General features: G+C 38.3%; 1 protein-coding gene across 2 annotated transcripts in view; it reads left to right on the forward strand.

Annotated features, from left to right (window-relative positions):
• Window positions 1–19,920, forward strand: part of LOC133419877 (A disintegrin and metalloproteinase with thrombospondin motifs 14) — a 67,665-nt gene that overhangs the window by 30,522 nt on the left and 17,223 nt on the right. The window contains exons 5-9 of one of the 2 annotated variants that reach the window (XM_061709359.1): window positions 1,059–1,142; window positions 4,061–4,217; window positions 7,000–7,105; window positions 18,555–18,698; window positions 18,808–18,940. In XM_061709359.1, coding sequence (XP_061565343.1) covers window positions 1,059–1,142; window positions 4,061–4,217; window positions 7,000–7,105; window positions 18,555–18,698; window positions 18,808–18,940 — 624 coding nt within the window. The remainder of the gene's footprint in view (window positions 1–1,058; window positions 1,143–4,060; window positions 4,218–6,999; window positions 7,106–18,554; window positions 18,699–18,807; window positions 18,941–19,920) is intronic. The other variant, XM_061709360.1, reaches the window with a different exon arrangement.

Consider the following 19,920-nt stretch of genomic DNA (forward strand, 5'->3'; position numbering starts at 1 on the left):
CTACTTCTGCTACTTAAATATTGTAATATAATGATAAAACAATGAAAGCAAGTTCTTGTATGAATTTTATGCTGAGCACTCCTTCATCCTAGAACATTAAACTCAATAAATCCCACTTGCCAAGACGACTATAAACATCATTTATCTTCTTTTAAAAGACAAAGTTTAGTTTAGGGAGAACTGCATTCACAAGAGTCATACTGAATTATACATCACAAAGTTTCCCACTTGGTGGACACAAGCTCTCCATGTGTTTAGATGATCTCATTGTTGAAGGGTATTTCAGTGGAGGCCCTGGAATTGCATAATTGGAGCCATAATTACCATCTTTAGTCTTTGTCAGTACCCACTTATAATAAATTACCTTATTTAATCATATTCTATACTCTTGGAAATCACAGAGGATAGAGAAGAACACATTTACCTCTGCTATTGTTTTGTAAAGATCATTTAAAGTTCTGTTCACAATAATTGTACCTTTTGACAAGAGGAGATAGTATACTTTTCTTCCCACAGACGGGGGCCACAGGGCTTTTTAAAAAAAAAAAAATTTATTTTATTTTTGTACATGTAAAAAAAAAAAAAGAAACAACACTTCATGAGAAGTTTAAGAAACTAATAACAGTATTATTGTTATTGTTATTATTATTATTATTATTATTATTATTATTATTATTATTATTATTATTATTATTATTATTATTATTATTATTATTATATACTGTAATTATACTCACACACATACTTATACATGCATACATACATACACATAGTTGAATATTTCTATATCTCTCTCTCTCTCTCTCTCTCTCTCTCTCTCTCTATATATATATATATATATATATATATATATATATAATATATCATATTTCTATATATTTGTACCACATGCCCATATAAAAATGTATATAAATATACTCATTTACACTATACTATGCTTGATGTAACAATGTCTTGATGACAGCCATGCGTTGTGTTCAGTGACTCTTCATATTCATCAAATGCATTGTGCGCATCATGTGTTCCCGATCGGTGACGGATTTGTTCCTTTTTTTCAGGTTGATGAAATCTACCATGATGAATCTTTGGGAACCAACATTAACATCGTCCTGGTTCGAATGATCATGGTCGGGTACAGGCAGGTGAGCAATGTTATCCTGTTAATCTTTGAATGTGGGTTTTCAGACGTCTCACGATGCTTGTGAGTAGTATTTACATCATAAGCCCAATTTAAAACAATTTCCAAGAAAATTTTCAAATTTACATTCAGGACTTAGGCCTGTCTGATTGTGGGAATGACGACGGATGGGAATGGCTCACAACGTGGGAATCTCCTTAGTAAATTCATGGCAATCCTTTAAAGCTGCTTTATGAAAGAATACCACCTCTGACCACATGAGGGCGTATATATGTCTGTAGGCAAAAGATCCATAATGAGTGGGGGCAGTCATTCATGCCTTGTAATACTACTTCCTCCCACTAGGGGTGCACTTTGTCGTGTCTTATGCCAGTCAAATGTGAAATGCTGCCCCCATGTGGTCATAAGTGGCTTTGCGACATAGAGTGGCTTTAACGTACAATGAGTCTGAAAGAAAGCAGATGGTTAGTCATGTCGGGTTGCCTGGTTTAAATTTCTTATGTTGCTTCATGCTTTGAAGTATCCGTTTTAGTACAAATGATTCTGACGGATGGGTAGCCTTTTTTTAATAGAATCTAAATTATAAGATCTATTTAAATGTTTACATTTTCTCTCTTCTGCTAAGTTGCTAACTCGAAAACTAAGTATTTTTTTGGCTTAGAGCAACAACAGTTTCAGTATTAATCTTAAATAGTTGTAACCATTTTTTTGTCAGTTTCTTTCAGTTTTGGTTCATATTTCACAGTCACAAAAACGCTTGTATGAATCCTCCCTGTGGATTCATAGCACAACAGTAATCAAACCAAACTGATCTGAATTGAACCGAATCTGTTGCAATGTAAATCACGTCCTCTAGCAGCCATGTCTCAGTAATAAACACAACACAGCATTCCTGAGCCTCCTGTTGCCTCTCCATCAACATTAACTTCTCTCTCCTGGTGATCTCACACTTTAATTTTCCTCCATTTGACCTTTCCTCCTCAATTTCCTTGGATTTGCCATCCTATTGTGGGCATTAGTTGGGCTTTGGAAAGATCAATCAACCATTCTTCAACGTAAATAACTTTCCTGTTGTCATGGCTACACATCATAACACGTTTTTAAGGAAGTGCAGGAATGACCGCAGAAATTATTGAAGCACAATGGCTCCCAAACCAGTGCTGAAAGCACTTTCAAAAATCATTTAATGATCATTTTAAAAGCTTTAAAGGTTTAAAAGTTTTATAAAGATACAAAACTAGACACAATATGATGAGAGCACTGGTTGTAACTAAAGTGAAACTACTTTAGAAGTGGACACAATAAATTAGGAGTTATAGATGCAAACCAGTGTGCCTTTTTGTGACTGTCCACAGTCTGGTTTAATGTTGCTTTCAGTGCAGAAAGAAGATCATTAAAGATTAATAAAAAAAGAAAAATCATCACTCAGTGTTATTTTTGTGCGGATATAAACAAATTGAACATGATATTCATGCGGTGCTGCAGGACTTTCTACCTTTTTCTGATTCTGGGCTCTCTGTTTAAAGAAAGTAATCAGGTGCAGGAAGACTTTTGCCGGTTCTCTTCTTGCTGATCTATAAAACTTTCGGAGTTACTCCAGTGCGTAAATGCGCTGGAGTAGCATGAGTCCGCTTTAACATCATACAAACCAGAGAGTTCTCTATTGTTTATACTGTAGCCAGGTTTATTTTCAGTCGTAAACATACATATTATGGCTCCTAATTGGTCTTTACATGTAATCATGTTGGTGAAAACAAAGTGTTTAAAGCAGAGGGTAACTAATAACTCACAGAATTAACTTGTATTTTTCACTCGTTACTGTAATGCAGGTACATGAGGGGTGTTGATGTGAAATTATGGAAAAAACAAACAAGGAAAAGCAAGCTAATCTATCCCTTTAATAAGCTGCTGCTGCTGCTGCTGCATGAATGAAGTCTGGGCATTTATCAATTACATATTCTTGTCTGGTTGCCAAAGCAGGGAAATGTTACTGCACCAATTAGCTGGACTCAAACAGGTTGAATGCGTCATCATCCCTGCTTGCATCAGAGACTCAGAAAAGAAAGACAGTTGTTTTGCAAGGTTTTCCTTCGTCTCACATGCTGTGTATATATTGTTGATCATTCCACACTGTTTTAACGTCTGATAATTTTTTTGTACATATGAGAAGTTGATAACTTCATCCATCAATTATATCTACTAATTCTGAATGCAGATAGATAGAGACATTTATACTTCCACTTGTAGCCAATTTAGAGTCAAGTTAAAAGTTAAAAGTTTATAAATCTTCCTGCAGAAATGCGAACTAAAACATCAACAATAGATTCAATCTTAAGCACCACTGTACTGTACCTTTTACTTTTTACATCTTTTAAGATGAAGTTTTGATGTATTTTACTCATTATGAGGTTGCATGTTTCGTTAGCACCATCAGAGCACTCTGAGGTGACATTTTCGCAAAAATGCGAGTTTACAAATGTTTATCCCATTACGAGAAAATTTCCTTTGATTATAATATTTTATGCCTCAATTTTGAGGCATAAAAGATGAATTTAATAACTGCGTCTGTACTTATGAACCTTGCTCCAGGTGTATTTTGGTTCTAAAAGTCATCCACCTACATGACTACCACAGGGGAAATAAAGGGCTTAATAAATTGCATATTTTTCTCTCCCGTGCGTTAAACTCCAGGTGAATGCAGTTTGTTTCTCTATTTGTTTGTGAAAACATCTCTTATTTGCAACTTTCCCTGAGAATTTCATCCAAAAGCTATTTTCCTCCATAAATGTCATTTAACATTGAGGTGACGTGTCACTGATTCTTGTTTCACTCGAGGAGCGGTGGTGCAGCGTGGAGAAAATCAACTGTAACTTTTCTGTGCACGGCGCTAAAGCGTTTCTCCCGGTCTTCGTTGCTCTGCAGTCTATAAGCCTGATCGAGCGTGGCAACCCATCTCGCAGCCTGGAGCAGGTGTGCCGATGGGCCAACACGCAGCAGCGCCGCGACCCCGACCACGCCGAGTATCACGACCACGCCATCTTCCTCACAAGGCAAGATTTTGGTCCCGCAGGTATGCAAGGTACTGTATTTTTCTCGATCGAGGCCTGTGCAGACTGAGTGCTGGTATCTGCTTCCATTCACAAAGGGGTTGGCTTCAAGTCTTGCTCCAGGTAAGGTTGATGGAAACTTCCCCAAATCTACCAACAACAGCCACATGGGAGAATATTCCCAGCTTTCCAAAACCTTGCTGACTCGACATTGTTGCCACCCTGCAAAAATTGAAGATTACAATTGATAATTTGGAAGATGGTTTTTGGCATGTAGAGCAAAAATAGAAACGGTAGTTATACAGGACTGTCTCAGAAAATTAGAATATTGTGATTTTCTGTAATGCAATTACAAAAACAAAAATGTCATACATTCTGGATTCATTACAAATCAACTGAAATATTGCAAGCCTTTTATTATTTTAATATTGCTGATCATGGCTTACAGCTTAAGAAAACTCAAATATCCTATCTCAAAAAATTTGAATATTCTGGGAATCTTAATCTTAAACTGTAAACCATAATCAACAATATTAAAATAATAAAAGGCTTACAATATTTCAGTTGATTTGTAATGAATCCAGAATGTATGACATTTTTGTTTTTTTAATTGCATTACAGAAAATAAAGAACTTTATCACAATATTTTAATTTTCTGAGACAGTCCTGTATTGTGTTGTTTTTTTTTCCCTGTCTAATTATCTAAACTTTTCTCCGCTCTTAAATAATCAGTAGATTATTCTGGATTAAATAATAGTGCACATGTATACAGTTACCTCAAGTCTTGTGCTATACATGTTGTCTCATACTGTACTTCTTCTTTTCAGCCCTTCAAAACACAAATTGAAGTGAGCACCCAACCCTCCACAGAAACTGAACAAACATTCTCTTTGCTGAAGCTCAATATCTTGCATTGACCTGTGTGTGTTTTCTGACTTTCAAAGCACACATGTAGCGTGTGGAGGATGGCCTCAGGCTTACCTGGTCTGTTTGTCGCACCCACAGATGTTGCCATGGCTACGTTTGTGTTGTGCTCATAACAAACCTCGTTCCCCGGGCTCTTCGCTTTGGTCCGAACTCTGCACTTTTGTCTCGGGGTCATGAGAACACATCGCACTCTCTCGTCAACATTAAGCTGTAGGATGGTACATTTTGTATCCAAATATAGATCTTGAGGGAATAAGTTCAAAGAGTAAATGGAGATGTCAAAACTGTCTGCCACAAACGGAATCATCAAGTTAAAATGATTGACAAACACAAAATAATACTTTATTTCAAATGTTTTCTGCGGTTCTTCTTGACAGTGAATGATTTCCCCTGAAAGATGTTCAATGTTTAAGTTTATCAACTGGATGATAGATCGCTTCACTCCTCATATTTGCCGTCAGCAGTATAAAAACACTTTGACGAACATTCCTGCTGCTGCTGCACCTTTTCGCTTCAGTGTGCAAAGCTCCAGAGCTGGCCTTTTTTTTTATGGGAATATAACCTGCTTTCTCCTGAATTCCCTTTATCTGCCTGTCAGAAAAAGGTTAACGATGCACAACTGCTTCCATATTACGCTTTTTCACTTGCAGCATTAATATTGCCATTACGATGTCTTGTGTGAATGGAGCCGTCAGTCATCTGGATCAAACAGTGATCTTCATAAAGCGCACGTCACATCATCAAGTTGCAAAAATCAGTTCTGCTATGACTAAAATAATCTTCTGCAGACATTTTCTCCTTTAGCTGACACACATGTCTTTCAAGGGACTTTATCGCCGGCTGTCTGCCTGCTGCATTTTCTGCTTTTTACCTGCATGCCAAAAAAGGTCTTCTGACGGTCAGAAAGCATGACATTTATCTGAAAGCTTCCAAAAGAAGGCCGCAAAAAGCGTGCTTCTGAACCAACACCAAATATGCTAAGCTGAATCGCTGCACACCTCTTGATCGAGTTATGTTTAATGTTTGTGCTTTGCTAAACAGTTTGTTGCCTGCGTGCTCTGATGGAATGATGGCATTCCAGCTGGGTGTCTGCGGGGCGATGACGATGGCAGGCTCCTAACAGTTTTTTCAGATTTTTTTCTCTTTCTTTTAAGTGTATCTTTAGGAAGTATTCAGTGGTAAACTATGACAAAAGAGTCGCATGCTCCTTTTCTACCTGATTAATATTTACTGTTCCGTTAGCATTGAGCAAGCTACTTTTGAGTGGTTGAGTGGACTGAGAAGTAAGTGTTACTGTTTGAATACAGGCCACTCTCTCCGATCAATAGCAATGAATCGGATAATTACAGTATATGTTAAATATACAGGACTGTCTCAGAAAATTAGAATATTGTGATTTTCTGTAATGCAATTACAAAAAAAAAATGTCATACATTCTGGATTCATTACAAATCAACTGAAATATTGCAAGCCTTTTATTATTTTAATATTGCTGATCATGGCTTACAGCTTAAGAAAACTCAAATATTCTATCTCAAAAAATGAGAATATTCTGGGAATCTTAATCTTAAACTGTAAGCCATAATCAGCAATATTAAAATAATAAAAGGCTTGCAATATTTCAGTTGATTTGTAATGAATCCAGAATGTATGACATTTTTGTTTTTTTAATTGCATCACAGAAAATAAATAATTTTATCACAATATTCTAATTTTCTGAGACAGTCCTGTACATCTTATTTTTTTAGTAAACTAGTCAAACTCTAGATTTCAGTTACAACCCAGCTGTGAACTACCAAAAAAACCCTCCAAAACTTTCATTCTCTCCTAGTTCACTGGAGTGGCTAGGTTCTTGATTGTTATGGCTGTGTGGTCTCTGTTGCCCAGGTTATGCTCCGGTGACGGGGATGTGCCACCCACTGAGAAGCTGCACCCTGAACCATGAGGACGGTTTCTCCTCCGCCTTTGTGGTCGCTCATGAAACTGGCCACGTGTGAGTAACATCATCGTGATTAAAACGGTCATTTTTTCCATGTTACTGCCGTCTAAAAAAGAAAATCACACACTATAATATACAGTAGTTGGCCTTAAGTCTTCCATTTTCAGACAAAAAAAAGGGAGAAAGATTAGTTTGTTAGATTTTATTGTGATGTTGTGAGGTGTTGTAAGAGTAACAGAATCTGGAAGACTCAGAAGCAGAAGAAGAAGCAGGCTTCTTATCTTTGAGGAGGTGCTCAAAGAATGCAAAAAAAGAGTTTGAGGTGTTCATTTGGTGTCTAAACTCCTCAAATACCAGTATGAAAAGACTTGATGGCATCATGAGAAGTAATATTACAGAGCATGGAGCATTGCCCCACGAGCCACATCAACCCAAGCAACCAGCACAATATTATGTGGATTATCATGATAATATGGCTGCAAGTTTAAATTCAGAAGACTTTGCTACGGACAACCTAAAGTAATAAATAACATTGAATGTAACGGTCAAAATACAACGTTGCTTTCTTTTAGCTTATTCTTTCAAAGCAGTGTACAGATATAATGTATGCACATTTGCAATAAACATAACTTACACAAAAAGGAGAATATTCCTCTTAAAGATGTCAAAATGCTCCATAAAAATGACCCTACCACAGAGCACCTAATGAAAAACGTAGGTGACAGCAACCAACAGTCATAAACAGTAATAAACTCAGAATTACCAAAGTTACCGATAAAACTTTATTCACATTTTCTTTAATCAACCAGTTTGAAATATTGTTTTTTTTATGACAAAAATAGTGTTTTCAAGGCTTTATCAAAACCCCTCTAATTTGTGTTTTTAGAAAATGTTTAGACAAAAATCTTTTTGCCAACAGCCTTTTAGGAAATGGTGGGATTTTTAGAAAATCTTTCATAGTCCAGCCTTGAAGTTACCCCATGTAGCAAGGCCGCGTCTGACCACATAGGGGAGGCATCTAACTACAAAGAAAAACACACGTCAGCCACATTGACTGTACAGTATAAGAAGAACTGGACCAAACCTCCTGTGACATCCATATAGGTTTTCTGAAAAAGAATCTTTACCCCTCATAATGGGCAGCACGGTGTTATAACAGGCTAAAAGAGAACCTGGCTGGAACACACTCACTTTATTTCAGCCACCACAAGCTAGCTACTTTAATTGTACTAGCTAACCTATGGTGCTAATTAATATTACTTTTAGTACATTCTGGTCAAATCTCCAGAGGGTCATCCCCACCGCCCAGAAGATCATGGGCTGCCCTCTCTCCACACTGGAACTCCTCCACCACTCCCGTTGCCAGGAAAAAGGCCCAAAATATAATAAAAGACACTTCACACCCCGGACACTCAAGCTTTGAAATGCTGCCGTCTGGGAGGAGATACAGACTCATGAAAACGAGGACAAACAGACTCAAACACAGCTTTTATCCAACAGCAATAAGCACTCTTAACAAAAACAGGAGATAATGTGCAAGAACAATAACTGAAAAATGATTGTATGCTGATGAAGGTTCTTGTGGGGTCCGTGTGTTGATGTGTGTGTGGAAGTGTGAATGTGTCTAGAGATATATATATATTTATTTTATTTGTTTATATTTTATATTACATTTTATTGGATTATTTTTCAGTTATTTTTTTTTTTTTTATATATGATGCGCTGACTGGAGAGCACTTTTAATTTCGTTGTACATAGTTATAATGACAATAAAGATCTATCTATCTATCTCTCCAGGCAAGTAAGTAAGTAAGTAAGTAAGTAAGTCAATTTTATTTATATAGCCCCTTTCACAGACAACGAAATGTCACAAGGTGCTTCACAAAAAATAAAACAACATCAGTAATAACACAAATAAAACACTACAATGAAAGTTAGAAACACGATAAAAACAAGACAATACCGATAAAAGCTCCTAGAATAAAAGTACATCAAATCAACATGGCGGGCCTGCTCACCCCTCAGGTTAAGGAGGAGACCTGAGCTCCCAGGGTTGGTAGAGGGAGCAATGCCCAGGACTGACTTAGGTAGGAGCACTGGGGTGATACAATGGGGGAAAAAAATCGTGATAAAAATATTTAAAAAAATAAATAAATAAAATCAACATGGTTGTCATAAAACAACCATCTCACTACTAATGTTTAAAAGCTTGGAGAAACAGGTGGGTTTTAAGTTTGTTCTTAAAAGCATCGATGGAATCCAGAGAACGTAGAGACAGCGGGAGATTGTTCCAGAGCCTCGGTGCGACGGCCTGGAAGTGCCATCTCCTCGCGTCTTAAAGCGGGTACGAGGGACCATGAGCAGGCTCTGGTCACATGACCTCAGCCTCCGAGATGGAGTGGAGGGGCAAAGTAGGTCCTTGATGTAGGAGGGGGCCTGACCGCGCAGAGCTCTAAAAGTCAGCACCTCCTTTCAGCAAGCGTTACCAGTACTCGAGTTGAGGGGAGATGAGGGGGGATGGCATCCCCCCCTGAAATAAAAACGGTCAAAATCATCCCCCCTGTAAAACTGCCATCCCCCCTTTCCATCCCTTATGTCATTTCATCAATGAATGTGGTTTTACTGCTATTTCAACATTTAGAGTCATCACCAGAAGAATAACACCAGAAAATAACTTATTTGACAATTTTCACCTGTTTCAAGTACACTTTCACTTGAAATAAATAGGGAAAATCTGCCAATGGGACAAGATTTATCTTCTCATTACAAGCAATAAAATCTTGTTCCACTGGCAGATTTTTCTACTTATTTCAAGTGAAAATCTACTTGAAACAGGTGAAAATTGTTGTTTTTTCCAGTGATGAGTCTTGTTTTAAGTGTAATGAGATTTTTTTACTAAAATGAGACATTTTAACTAGAAATAAGACAAATATTCTTGTTAAGATTTTGAGTTTTTGCAGTGATCCATTTTACTTATTCTGTGAAGGACAGAATTGATAAGTTCAGAAAACTGTTTTTTATTGTTGTGTTTTGATGTATTTGATGTAAGCCCAGTGGATATTTAAAGCTTACAGAAGGCTGCATTTAACTGCTGCTATGTCATTCCTGCAGTATTTCTGCAGCTGTTTTGGTCAGTGCTATTATTTGTAATATATTATATTATTTGTAATCAGCACAAATTATCTGTCCCCATATGATAAAATCCACCATCCCCCCTGATTTTTTTTTTACAACTCGAGTACTGAGCGTTACTGCTGAAAGGAGTTTCTGCCAACACTGTAAAGAGGACTAAAAGAGGTCCCCACCGGGACACCCCCATTGCTTTGCCAGCAACTTGCAGGCTGAGACCTTTTGGAAGCCTTCAGGTGCGGGCCCACGAGTTGCTGCTTGATTGACTGCGAGTCCCAGTGGACCTGCACTTGGATGGGTCCTGTAATGATCCGCTGTGGCTCCTGGCTCCTTCAGCCAAGCCGGGACAGAAACAACTGCAACACTGCTGGCAGACATCGACTGTGGCTGTTCGCCAGCAGTTTTTTAAATGCCGTTTCACCGGCAGCTGTTTCAGATATAATTTCAGTGGTGATATCAGAAAAGGCTGCTGCGTTTAGGTGATTCATAGTTAGCACAGGCTGCCTGCTGCTTAGCTAAGCTTCATCCTCACATCCTTCCAGGTCAACATACAGTCAGGCACCAAGATCTATTAGCACTAAAATATGAATTACTATGCCTTTATTCACACAGTCCTAAGGGCTAAGTGGCTAAAGTGATGGCAGCCATTGCCATTGGCAATGCCTGCTGACAATTAAAAGACCAATCCCCTAATTATACATACATTTGTTTCTTAGTACACAAAGTTCACCCCCTGAACAGTTGCCATGGATGTGAAATAGTTAGGGTGAACAAATCTGTATTTTTTTTTTTAAAATAAAATAAAAACAGTGTAAATATGTTATTTTATGTTGCAGTGTTTACTTTTGGAGCCAGCCTCCAGTGGTCAGTCGAGGAACTGCAGCTTTTCATTGTTCCTCGTTGGCATGAGAGATAAACAAGTGCTCCTCTAGTGGGACAAAGTGGCATCACATGGTGGGCTGCACTGTCCTCACTCATTAGCAAGGTATTTTCAGAGGCCGTTTTGTCAAAACAGCAGATCTTTATGCTCCACTGAGGTCAGAAATAATGTTGCTACATAAACTGGGTGCTGTATTGATAAAACAAAGACATGGGCCCTGTTGCCTCTTACTCTTTATTTACTACACCTTAAAGTGCAGAACAAGTATAAGTGAATAATCATGTTTCGCCCATACCAACCTTTAAGAATTTCTTTTATTGTTGAGGGCATTTTTTCAGAAAGAGCATTGGAAGGAAACAAGGGGCGAAAGAAACAAATGTCATTTTAACACGTATTCTCTGTCTTTTATGTAAGGCACATGAAAGAACAGATTCCTAAACCAGTTCAACATCTCCGCAGTTCAAGTTCATTTTTAAGGTTAGCTTTCCACCAACCCTGTGAGTCATACGTGGGCATTTGCTTGTGGTCATCAACCAAAGACATTACGTACAACTGATGGTGCATTTCACACAGTCTTGTTCCCCTCTAATGGAAAGAAGCATGATATTGCTGGCACCTCTGTGAACTTCCTGAACTTGATTGAAAGTCACATCATCCAAAGAGAGTATAAGTGGCAAATGTTTCCTCCATTAAGAGTGGACAGAGACAGACAGTTTTCTACAGTGTACCTGTTTGGGCATGGGGACCTTGGAGATCTAGGGCCGGGACACACCAACCCGTCGGCAGAAAAGCAGTCGGACTGAAACTCGGCTCTCATCTCCCAGAGTCGGTCAAAAAAATACTCCCGAACACACCAACCCGACGCAGACCGGAGCGCACGTTCACCATGTGCGCGAGGCGTAATACGTCCCCATACATGCAGGTGGCGCTAATGTGTGATGTCGCCCGAAAAGGAAGGGATAGAGGAACAACCAGAAACGACAGATCGCTTTAGTCCATGAATTCAATTCAATTCAATTCAATTCAATTTTATTTATATAGCGTCTATTACAACAGAAATTGTCTCTAGGCGCTTTCCAGAGACCCAGAACATAAACCTCCGAGCAATTATTACATAAACAATGGCAGGTAAAAACTCCCCTAGTGGGAGAAAAACCTTAACAAACAGTGCCAAGAAAAAACTCCCCTTTAGGAGGGAAGAAACCTGGACCAGGACCTGGATCATAAGGGGGGACCCTCCTGCTGAAGACCAGCTGGGCAGACAGAGAGAATGAAAAACAGAGAAAGGAAAGACACAGACACAATGGCTAACTGGTGCACTACAGGGATTATTATCAACAGATGTAGACAGCAGACACTGAGGTGGTCGGGGGGGGGCAAGCAGTGGGATGATCAGAGGGGGGGGGCCTGCAGGTCAGCACGCAGCTCCTGAAGCTTCGGCCTGCAAACATACACAAAAGAGAAAAAGAAGGGGGGGGCACAACAAACTACAAGAACGATGGACAAAAACGATGGCTATGAGATACTTATAATTAATAAACGAGTAAACCTGCACTCTGAGAACGGAGAGCTCTCTTAGGAACATAAGGTACTATTAGGTCTTGCAAATATTGCGGAGATAAGCCGTTTCGGGCTTTATACATAAGTAATACAATTTTAAATTGGATTCTGAATTTTACCGGTAGCAAATGGAGCGACGCTAACACTGGAGAGACGTGGTCCCTCCTGCTGATTCCTGTCAGCACTCGCGCTACTGCATTTTGGATCAGCTGGAGTATATTCAGCAAATTACTTGGACATCCTGCTAATAACACATTACAGTAATCTAGTCTAGAAGATACAAAAGCATGAACTAGTTTTTCTGCATTACTCTGCGAGAGGATTTTCCAAATCTTTGCGATATTACGGAGATGGAAAAATGCTATTTTACAAACCTGATTAATATATGGTTTAAACGACAAATCCTGATCGAAAACAACACAAAGGCTTCTCAAAGTTGCACTGGAAGCCATCGCAACACCATCTAATCCCTTCCTAAGATGCTCTGGACCAAGAATGATAACCTCTGTTTTATCTGAATTTAGAAGCAAAACATTTCTGAACATCCAGTTTTTGATGTCCCTAAGACATGCCTGAAGTTTAACCAACGGTTCTGTCTCATCCGGCTTCATAGACAAATAAAGCTGCGTATCATCAGCATAACAATGAAAGTGTATGCCGTGATTCTGGATTATACTTCCCAATGGCTGCATGTATAAACTGAACAAGAATGGCCCTAGCACTGAACCCTGCGGAACACCATAACAGACCCTCGACTGTTCTGAAGAAACCTCATGTGCATGAACAAACTGGAATCTGTCAGATAGATATGATTTAAACCAACATAGAGCTGTCCCTTTAATCCCAACAACATGCTCTAACCTGTGCAGTAAGATGCTGATCTACAGTGTCAAAAGCAACACTGAGGTCCAGTAGAACCAGTATGGACACTAGTCCCTTATCTGAGGTCCAGTAGAACCAGTATGGACACTAATCCCTTATCTGAGGCCGTAAGAAGGTCATTCGTGACTCGAGCCTGTGCTGTCTCTGTGCCTGCCTTGTTTCAGTGAAAATCTATGGAAACTGATGAAGAGTAGAGGTCCTGCTTTTAAAAAGTCCATTAAGACCAAAAGAGACACAAACATTTTAGTTTACAAAGGCTTGAGTAACAAAGTGATTAATGAACTGAGATTAGCCAAGTCACAATTTTTTTTCTCCAACTAATGAAAGATGCTAAAGGCAACAGCAGTGAAATTTGGAAAAGTATTAACAGTTTAATAGGGAGAGCTCAACATCATACTGAGGATATCCAGCTCACAGTTCAGAGCAAGACAATAGAGGATGAGACAAAAATTCCCTCTGCTTTAAAATTCATTTTTTATTGATTCTGTTCTGGAATTATGAAACAATTTTAAACCCAGGGAACAATGTATTGGCTTCAATGTCACGCGAGAGGATTTGGACCTAGTCACAGTCACTGAAGACGAAGTAAAGAAAGTGATTTTCTCCCTAAGAAATTCAAAAAGCAAAGACGCTTCCCATCTGGACACAGTGTTTATCAAAAAACACTCAGCTACTCTAAACCCCCTCTATTGCCCATTTAGTAAACCTCTCAATTACTCACAGTTCCTTTCCTACAGACTGGAAACATGCCATTGTAACTCCCATCTTCAAATCTGGTGACCGTCATGTAGTCAGTAACTACAGACCCATAAGTGTGTGTATGTGTGAGGGGCACTTCATGTCATCCCATTCATGATCCCATGATTTATTGCTACAGTATATGTTCTATGTCCTTGAATAATGTTTGATGGGTGATGTTTGATAATATCCTTGAATAATGTTTGATGTTTTTTATCTGTGCTGTATTTATTTGTACCAAGGAAGGGACTGCAGATGCAAATTAGCGTAAGGCTAACTCTTGTGCAATGTTTTTAATTGCATATGGTCCCTCTCAAATAAAATTTAAGTAAGTAAGTAAGTACTGATTATGCTGATTTATTCCTTATTCATATTCAATAATAAATTTCACATTCACTGCTAATGCAACCCTGACTTATGTTATGAAAGTAGCATTTTAATGGAAACTGCAGTTTATTCATCCAAAAAAACCTATTCAGCGGACTACGTCAAACTCAAAGGTCATTTCATGACATCGCAGTATGTTTACATGACAGCATCAAGCATGTACACAGTCCTGTGATTTTTCAGCTTTTTGAGGGTGTATAGTGAGAGGAGAATAATTGTCCTCTGAAAGCACGTCTACTCACAGCCCACCAAGGAAGACGGGAAAAATTGAAACATTTTCAAATTCACACTGCTGAATGTAATTGGACCAATCCATTAGTTTTCCTCTATTATTGATTTGACTGCTCCCACAAGTAGCAATATATCCCAGCAGCTGTTCCACTGATGTACCGTAATCAAATCCTGACAAATTCAATTAAATCCTATGACATGTATGAAAAAGTGATGCTCTTTTAACTATCCTTAAATAGACTTAGTGTTTGATGTTTTACATAAAACACTGTATTTCTTTTTGTTTGATGAAGTGTAATGTAACATCTAAGAGCTGGGTGTGTTTTACACGCTCATGTTGCAGCTGCATTGGGTGTTTTGTGATATTCTCAGTCCAGACAATCACAGGTCAGAATAATTAAACACACCAAGTCTCCGCTCAGCGTGGGCCTGTTCATTGATTTTGTCGAGATAATATTTAGCTTTTCGTGAACACGATCAAGGGCAATCATTAAGTTAATGACACTTACTGTAATATATAAACCGTCTTTGGGGATTAATACACTTTTATTGAAGTGATTTGAACTGAACTGTTGCCAAGTTACAGTATCCTGCATAGTGCTATTTATAAAACTGATGCACAACGCATCATTCGTGAAGGGCGCTCTGTTGATTTGTTGATTTTCTCTGCTAATTTGTGTATTGTTTAAGATAGGATAAATATCCACATCTAGTTACTGAGTAACTGTTTAAGCAACCACATTCTGAACTGTCACCAAGTATTACTGCAAAAGACTACAGTTGAGAAACATTTTTTTCAGTTTGTGTGTGTTAGATTTCAGAGATTGAAGCATAATATTTCACTTCTCTGAGTGTTATTTCAGGTTCTTTGTCAGTGTAATTGTCTCCCTGCATGAGATTGTTTTTAAATCAGTCTATTGAGCTCTGTTTTATTTCCACACTCATTTTTTGGTCCACTTATTATGAAATGCGCGAGTACCTCCTGCTGTTACAGCTGGCATGAATTGAATACCTCATCATTTCAAAAAAAGAAAGTTGGTTATTTTGCTGATCCTCATCAACTCTGGTGTGATTATGCCAGTATGTCAGCTGCTTTTGGTTAGAGAGCTTGAACCGTGGGTATCATGTTCCACATACTGGCTTTTATGTCCTTTGAGGATCTCTGGAGGTTTGTCTTGAGTCACAATCACACCTTTGAACTGAACGCTGAATCATTTACCATCTGAATGGATTACTTCTCATGAAAACAGCTGTTTTTGACATAAGTGGGCACTTTGTGATAACCACCTGCACTCCAGTACTCTAGTGTCATCTTTCCAACTCTTCTGCTGCAAAGTGGGGACTATTTTCGAACTTGTCAACGCTGGCCGAGGTCTCAGTCAAGATGCTCAATTTGAAAAGAGTCATTCAACATGAGACACTTTAAAAAGGAACAGATTTTTTTTCTTGAGGTATATGCAATTTTCATCCCATTTACTATAAATTTATATGCAGCTCCAACTTAAAGTTGTATATTCAATTCAATTCACTCCACGCGTGCCAGTTCACAACAAAGTAATCTCAAGGCATATGACACAGAAAGCATTGAAAGTTTATTGTTAAATATAATCTAAATAAGATGTAAATATATTCCAGTTAATCGTATTACATGCATATTAAAAAGAATTCCATTTCATATTTTCAGTCAACAACCAGCCAGGTGCCAGATGTTGCTGGTCACTGCGAAGAGAATTATGCAGACACTCATGTATGAAGTTTGAGCTGAAGCAGATTGTACTTTAATGAAACACATGATTATATTTATACAAATTCCAGTTCTCATGGATGTGAAAATTGCTCAGTGTCAGTTGATACAGTATTTCAAAGCATCCTGAACTCTGTGAACTATGAACTCTGTACTTTCCAAAGTGTGAATAATAGTACATAAAGTTAATTCCCTGTAATTATAGGCAAACAGCTCACCTCTCCAAACCTCTTAAACGAGGGTTGCCACTGACTAACTTTCTGTTGCGTCTCTAGGATTAAATCTCCTCTTGAGCTTAAGGTTTTGTTAGTGCGGGGGCGAGCGCCTACATCTGACACGTATACAGCTCATGACTAAGACCATCCCGTTAATATCTACTTTAGGGGATTTCATAAGGGGAAAAAGATTTATTTCCAAGTTCTTTCAGCTGCAGTCTCACCATCCTCACCTTTCCCTTCCTGTGTCTCTCTCAGCTGTTAAGTCAATTTTAGCATTTTTCAAAATGATGTATTGGATTGTATAGGGGTGTATAGGGGTGGTGGTGGGGTTGCAATAAAAATTCCGACAAAAAGGGAGTTATGTGCTTCATAAACTTTGCAAACCTAGTTTCACGGTAAAAAGATCAAGGTCATTCAAGAAAGCACAGTCTGCTCTCATTATTCAGGTTTCCTGGACTCTTTCTTTTCTTTTTTTTTTAACTTTAGCCAGAAGTCATATTAGCTGTTTACCTCTTAGGAGTCTACAATCGACGGACTGGTACAATCAGCACTCGAGTTGTAAAAAAAAATCAGGGGGGATGGTGGATTTCATCATATGGGGACAGATAATTTGTGCTGATTACTAATAATATAATATATTACAAATAATAGCACTGACCAAAACACCTGCAGAAATACTGCAGGAATGACATAGCAGCAGTTAAATGCAGCCTTCTGTAAGCTTTAAATATCCACTGGGCTTACATCAAATACATCAAAACACAACAATAAAAACAGTTTTCTGAACTTATCAATATGCCTCGGTCCTTCACAGGATAAGTAAAATGGATCACTGCAAAAACTTAAAGAATATTTGTCCTATTTCTAGTTAAAATGTCTCATTTTAGTAAAAACAATCTCATTACAATTAAAACAAGACTCATCACTGGAAAAAACAACAATTTTCACTTTTTTCAAGTAGATTTTCACTTGAAATAAGTAGAAAAATCTGCCAGTGGAACAAGATTTTTTTGCTTGTAATAAGAAGATCTTGTCCCACTGGCAGATTTTCCTACTTATTTCAAGTGAAAATTTACTTGAAACAGGTGAAAATTGTCAAATAAGTTATTTTTCTGGTGTTATTTTGCTGGTGATGACTCTAAATGTTGAAATAGCAGTAAAACCACATTCATTGATTAAATGACATAAGGGATGGAAAGGGGGGATGGCAGTTTTACAGGGGGGATGATTTTGACTGTTTTTATTTCAGGGGGGGATGCCATCCCCCCTCATCCCCCCTCAACTCCAGTACTGGGTACAATAGCCTCATCATGGCTGTCCTGGTGCAGCTATGACTCCTGAGGTGGAGAAGTGTCTTTCACTTTGAAAGACAGTGGTTCAATCTCTGCTTTCACAAATGCATGTTTTCAGAGAGACTTTTGGCCAGACACTACAGCCTAAAAGTAATATAATGCAACACAGAAACAGAGACTGTTTCAATTTACAGATATAATTGAGACCTTTTAGTTTTTTTTCTGATAACGTGGAAAGATATATGCATGTATCAGTGCATCAGTGATCAGTGACTTCCATTCATTCCAGCAGCTCGGTAGCATTTGAAGTGTGACACACAGCAACTTAGTATTTCCCAGACCTTTGTCATATTTTGCTCAACAACGTAAAGAAAATCACTTGTTTCCAGTGTCCTTGCTGATCATGGTCCTATATTGCAACCAACCTGTGTTTGGCTCCCAGGTTGGGTATGGAGCATGATGGCCAGGGGAATCGTTGCGCTGACGAGACCAGCATGGGGAGCATCATGGCACCGCTTGTCCAAGCAGCTTTCCATCGCTACCACTGGTCACGCTGCAGCAAACAGGAGCTCAACAGATACATCCAGTACGTTCCCACACCACTATGTTTAATATTATCTGTTATCGATTTGTCTTTCAGAGCTTGTAATCGGTTTTCCAAATATCCAACATATTATTTTTTGTCTTTTCCGCAGTTCTTATGACTGCCTGCTGGATGATCCCTTTGAACATAAGTGGCCCAAGCTTCCTGAGCTCCCTGGAATAAATTATTCCATGGATGAGCAGTGCCGCTTTGACTTTGGTGTCGGTTATAAAATGTGTACCGCTGTAAGTTGATTTGAGTTGTTAAGTTCTTTTGAGTCAACAGAAGTGCATTCAAGTTCAACATGTGCCATTATAAGGGACAGCAAAGTAGTGCTGGGCGGTATACCGGTTCATACCGAATACCGGTGTTTATTTTTCTTATGATATGAATTTTTCATATACCGTAATACCGGTGAGTATGTACAGTAGCGTACACAACGTTGGGAACGTAGCACCGCTGGACACTGTTTGTGAGGGGACTGTTTAGCACTAGTGATGCACCGATTGTTTGGTAACCGAAATTGTTCCACCGAAAATGGCAAAGAAAACACTTTTGGTGTTCGGTGGAATAAGTGGGAAAAAAACCGAACAATTAATAACGGCGTTGTAATATAAGGAAATAGACTGGCCACTCCCGTACCGGTTGCGCAACACCACAAACATAAATCGTTGGCCAACCAAAAAGTAACCACATAAGAATTTTACCTAACATTCACCAGGAGGTGGAACCAAAACAACATAATGCTGGGAAATTAAAAAATGTTCAGTTTTTAATGTTCAATAAATATTTTCTACCTTGTAATTTTGTAAAAGATTTTTTTCTTTGAAAAGCATGCCTAAATCAAATTTATTTGATTTGATTTGACAGTAAAATAGGCCATTCTAAGACAATTTACTGCAGCAATTCCTTTCCAAATCATTAGAAACACAACTGGGTTAACACCCAGTTGTGCATGAAAAAAAAAATACTGTGATATACCATGAAACCGATATAATTTTGAAAAATACCGTGATATAAATTTTTGGTCATACCGCCCAGCACTACAGCAAAGTAATAAAAGCATAGTCAAATAGTAAAAACAAATTGAGAATAAAACGCAAATGTATCAAAGCTGAAAAAGAATTGTTTGGACAGAAAAGATAAGAGAAAAGTACAATTTTTGGTTATTAACTTGTGTACATTTCAAAAGGTGAGTAACTAGAGGTCCAAATTCTGTTTTCTC

The sequence above is a fragment of the Cololabis saira genome, chromosome 19 (genome assembly GCF_033807715.1).
Source record: "Cololabis saira isolate AMF1-May2022 chromosome 19, fColSai1.1, whole genome shotgun sequence".
In the NCBI taxonomy this organism is placed as follows: domain Eukaryota; kingdom Metazoa; phylum Chordata; class Actinopteri; order Beloniformes; family Belonidae; genus Cololabis; species Cololabis saira.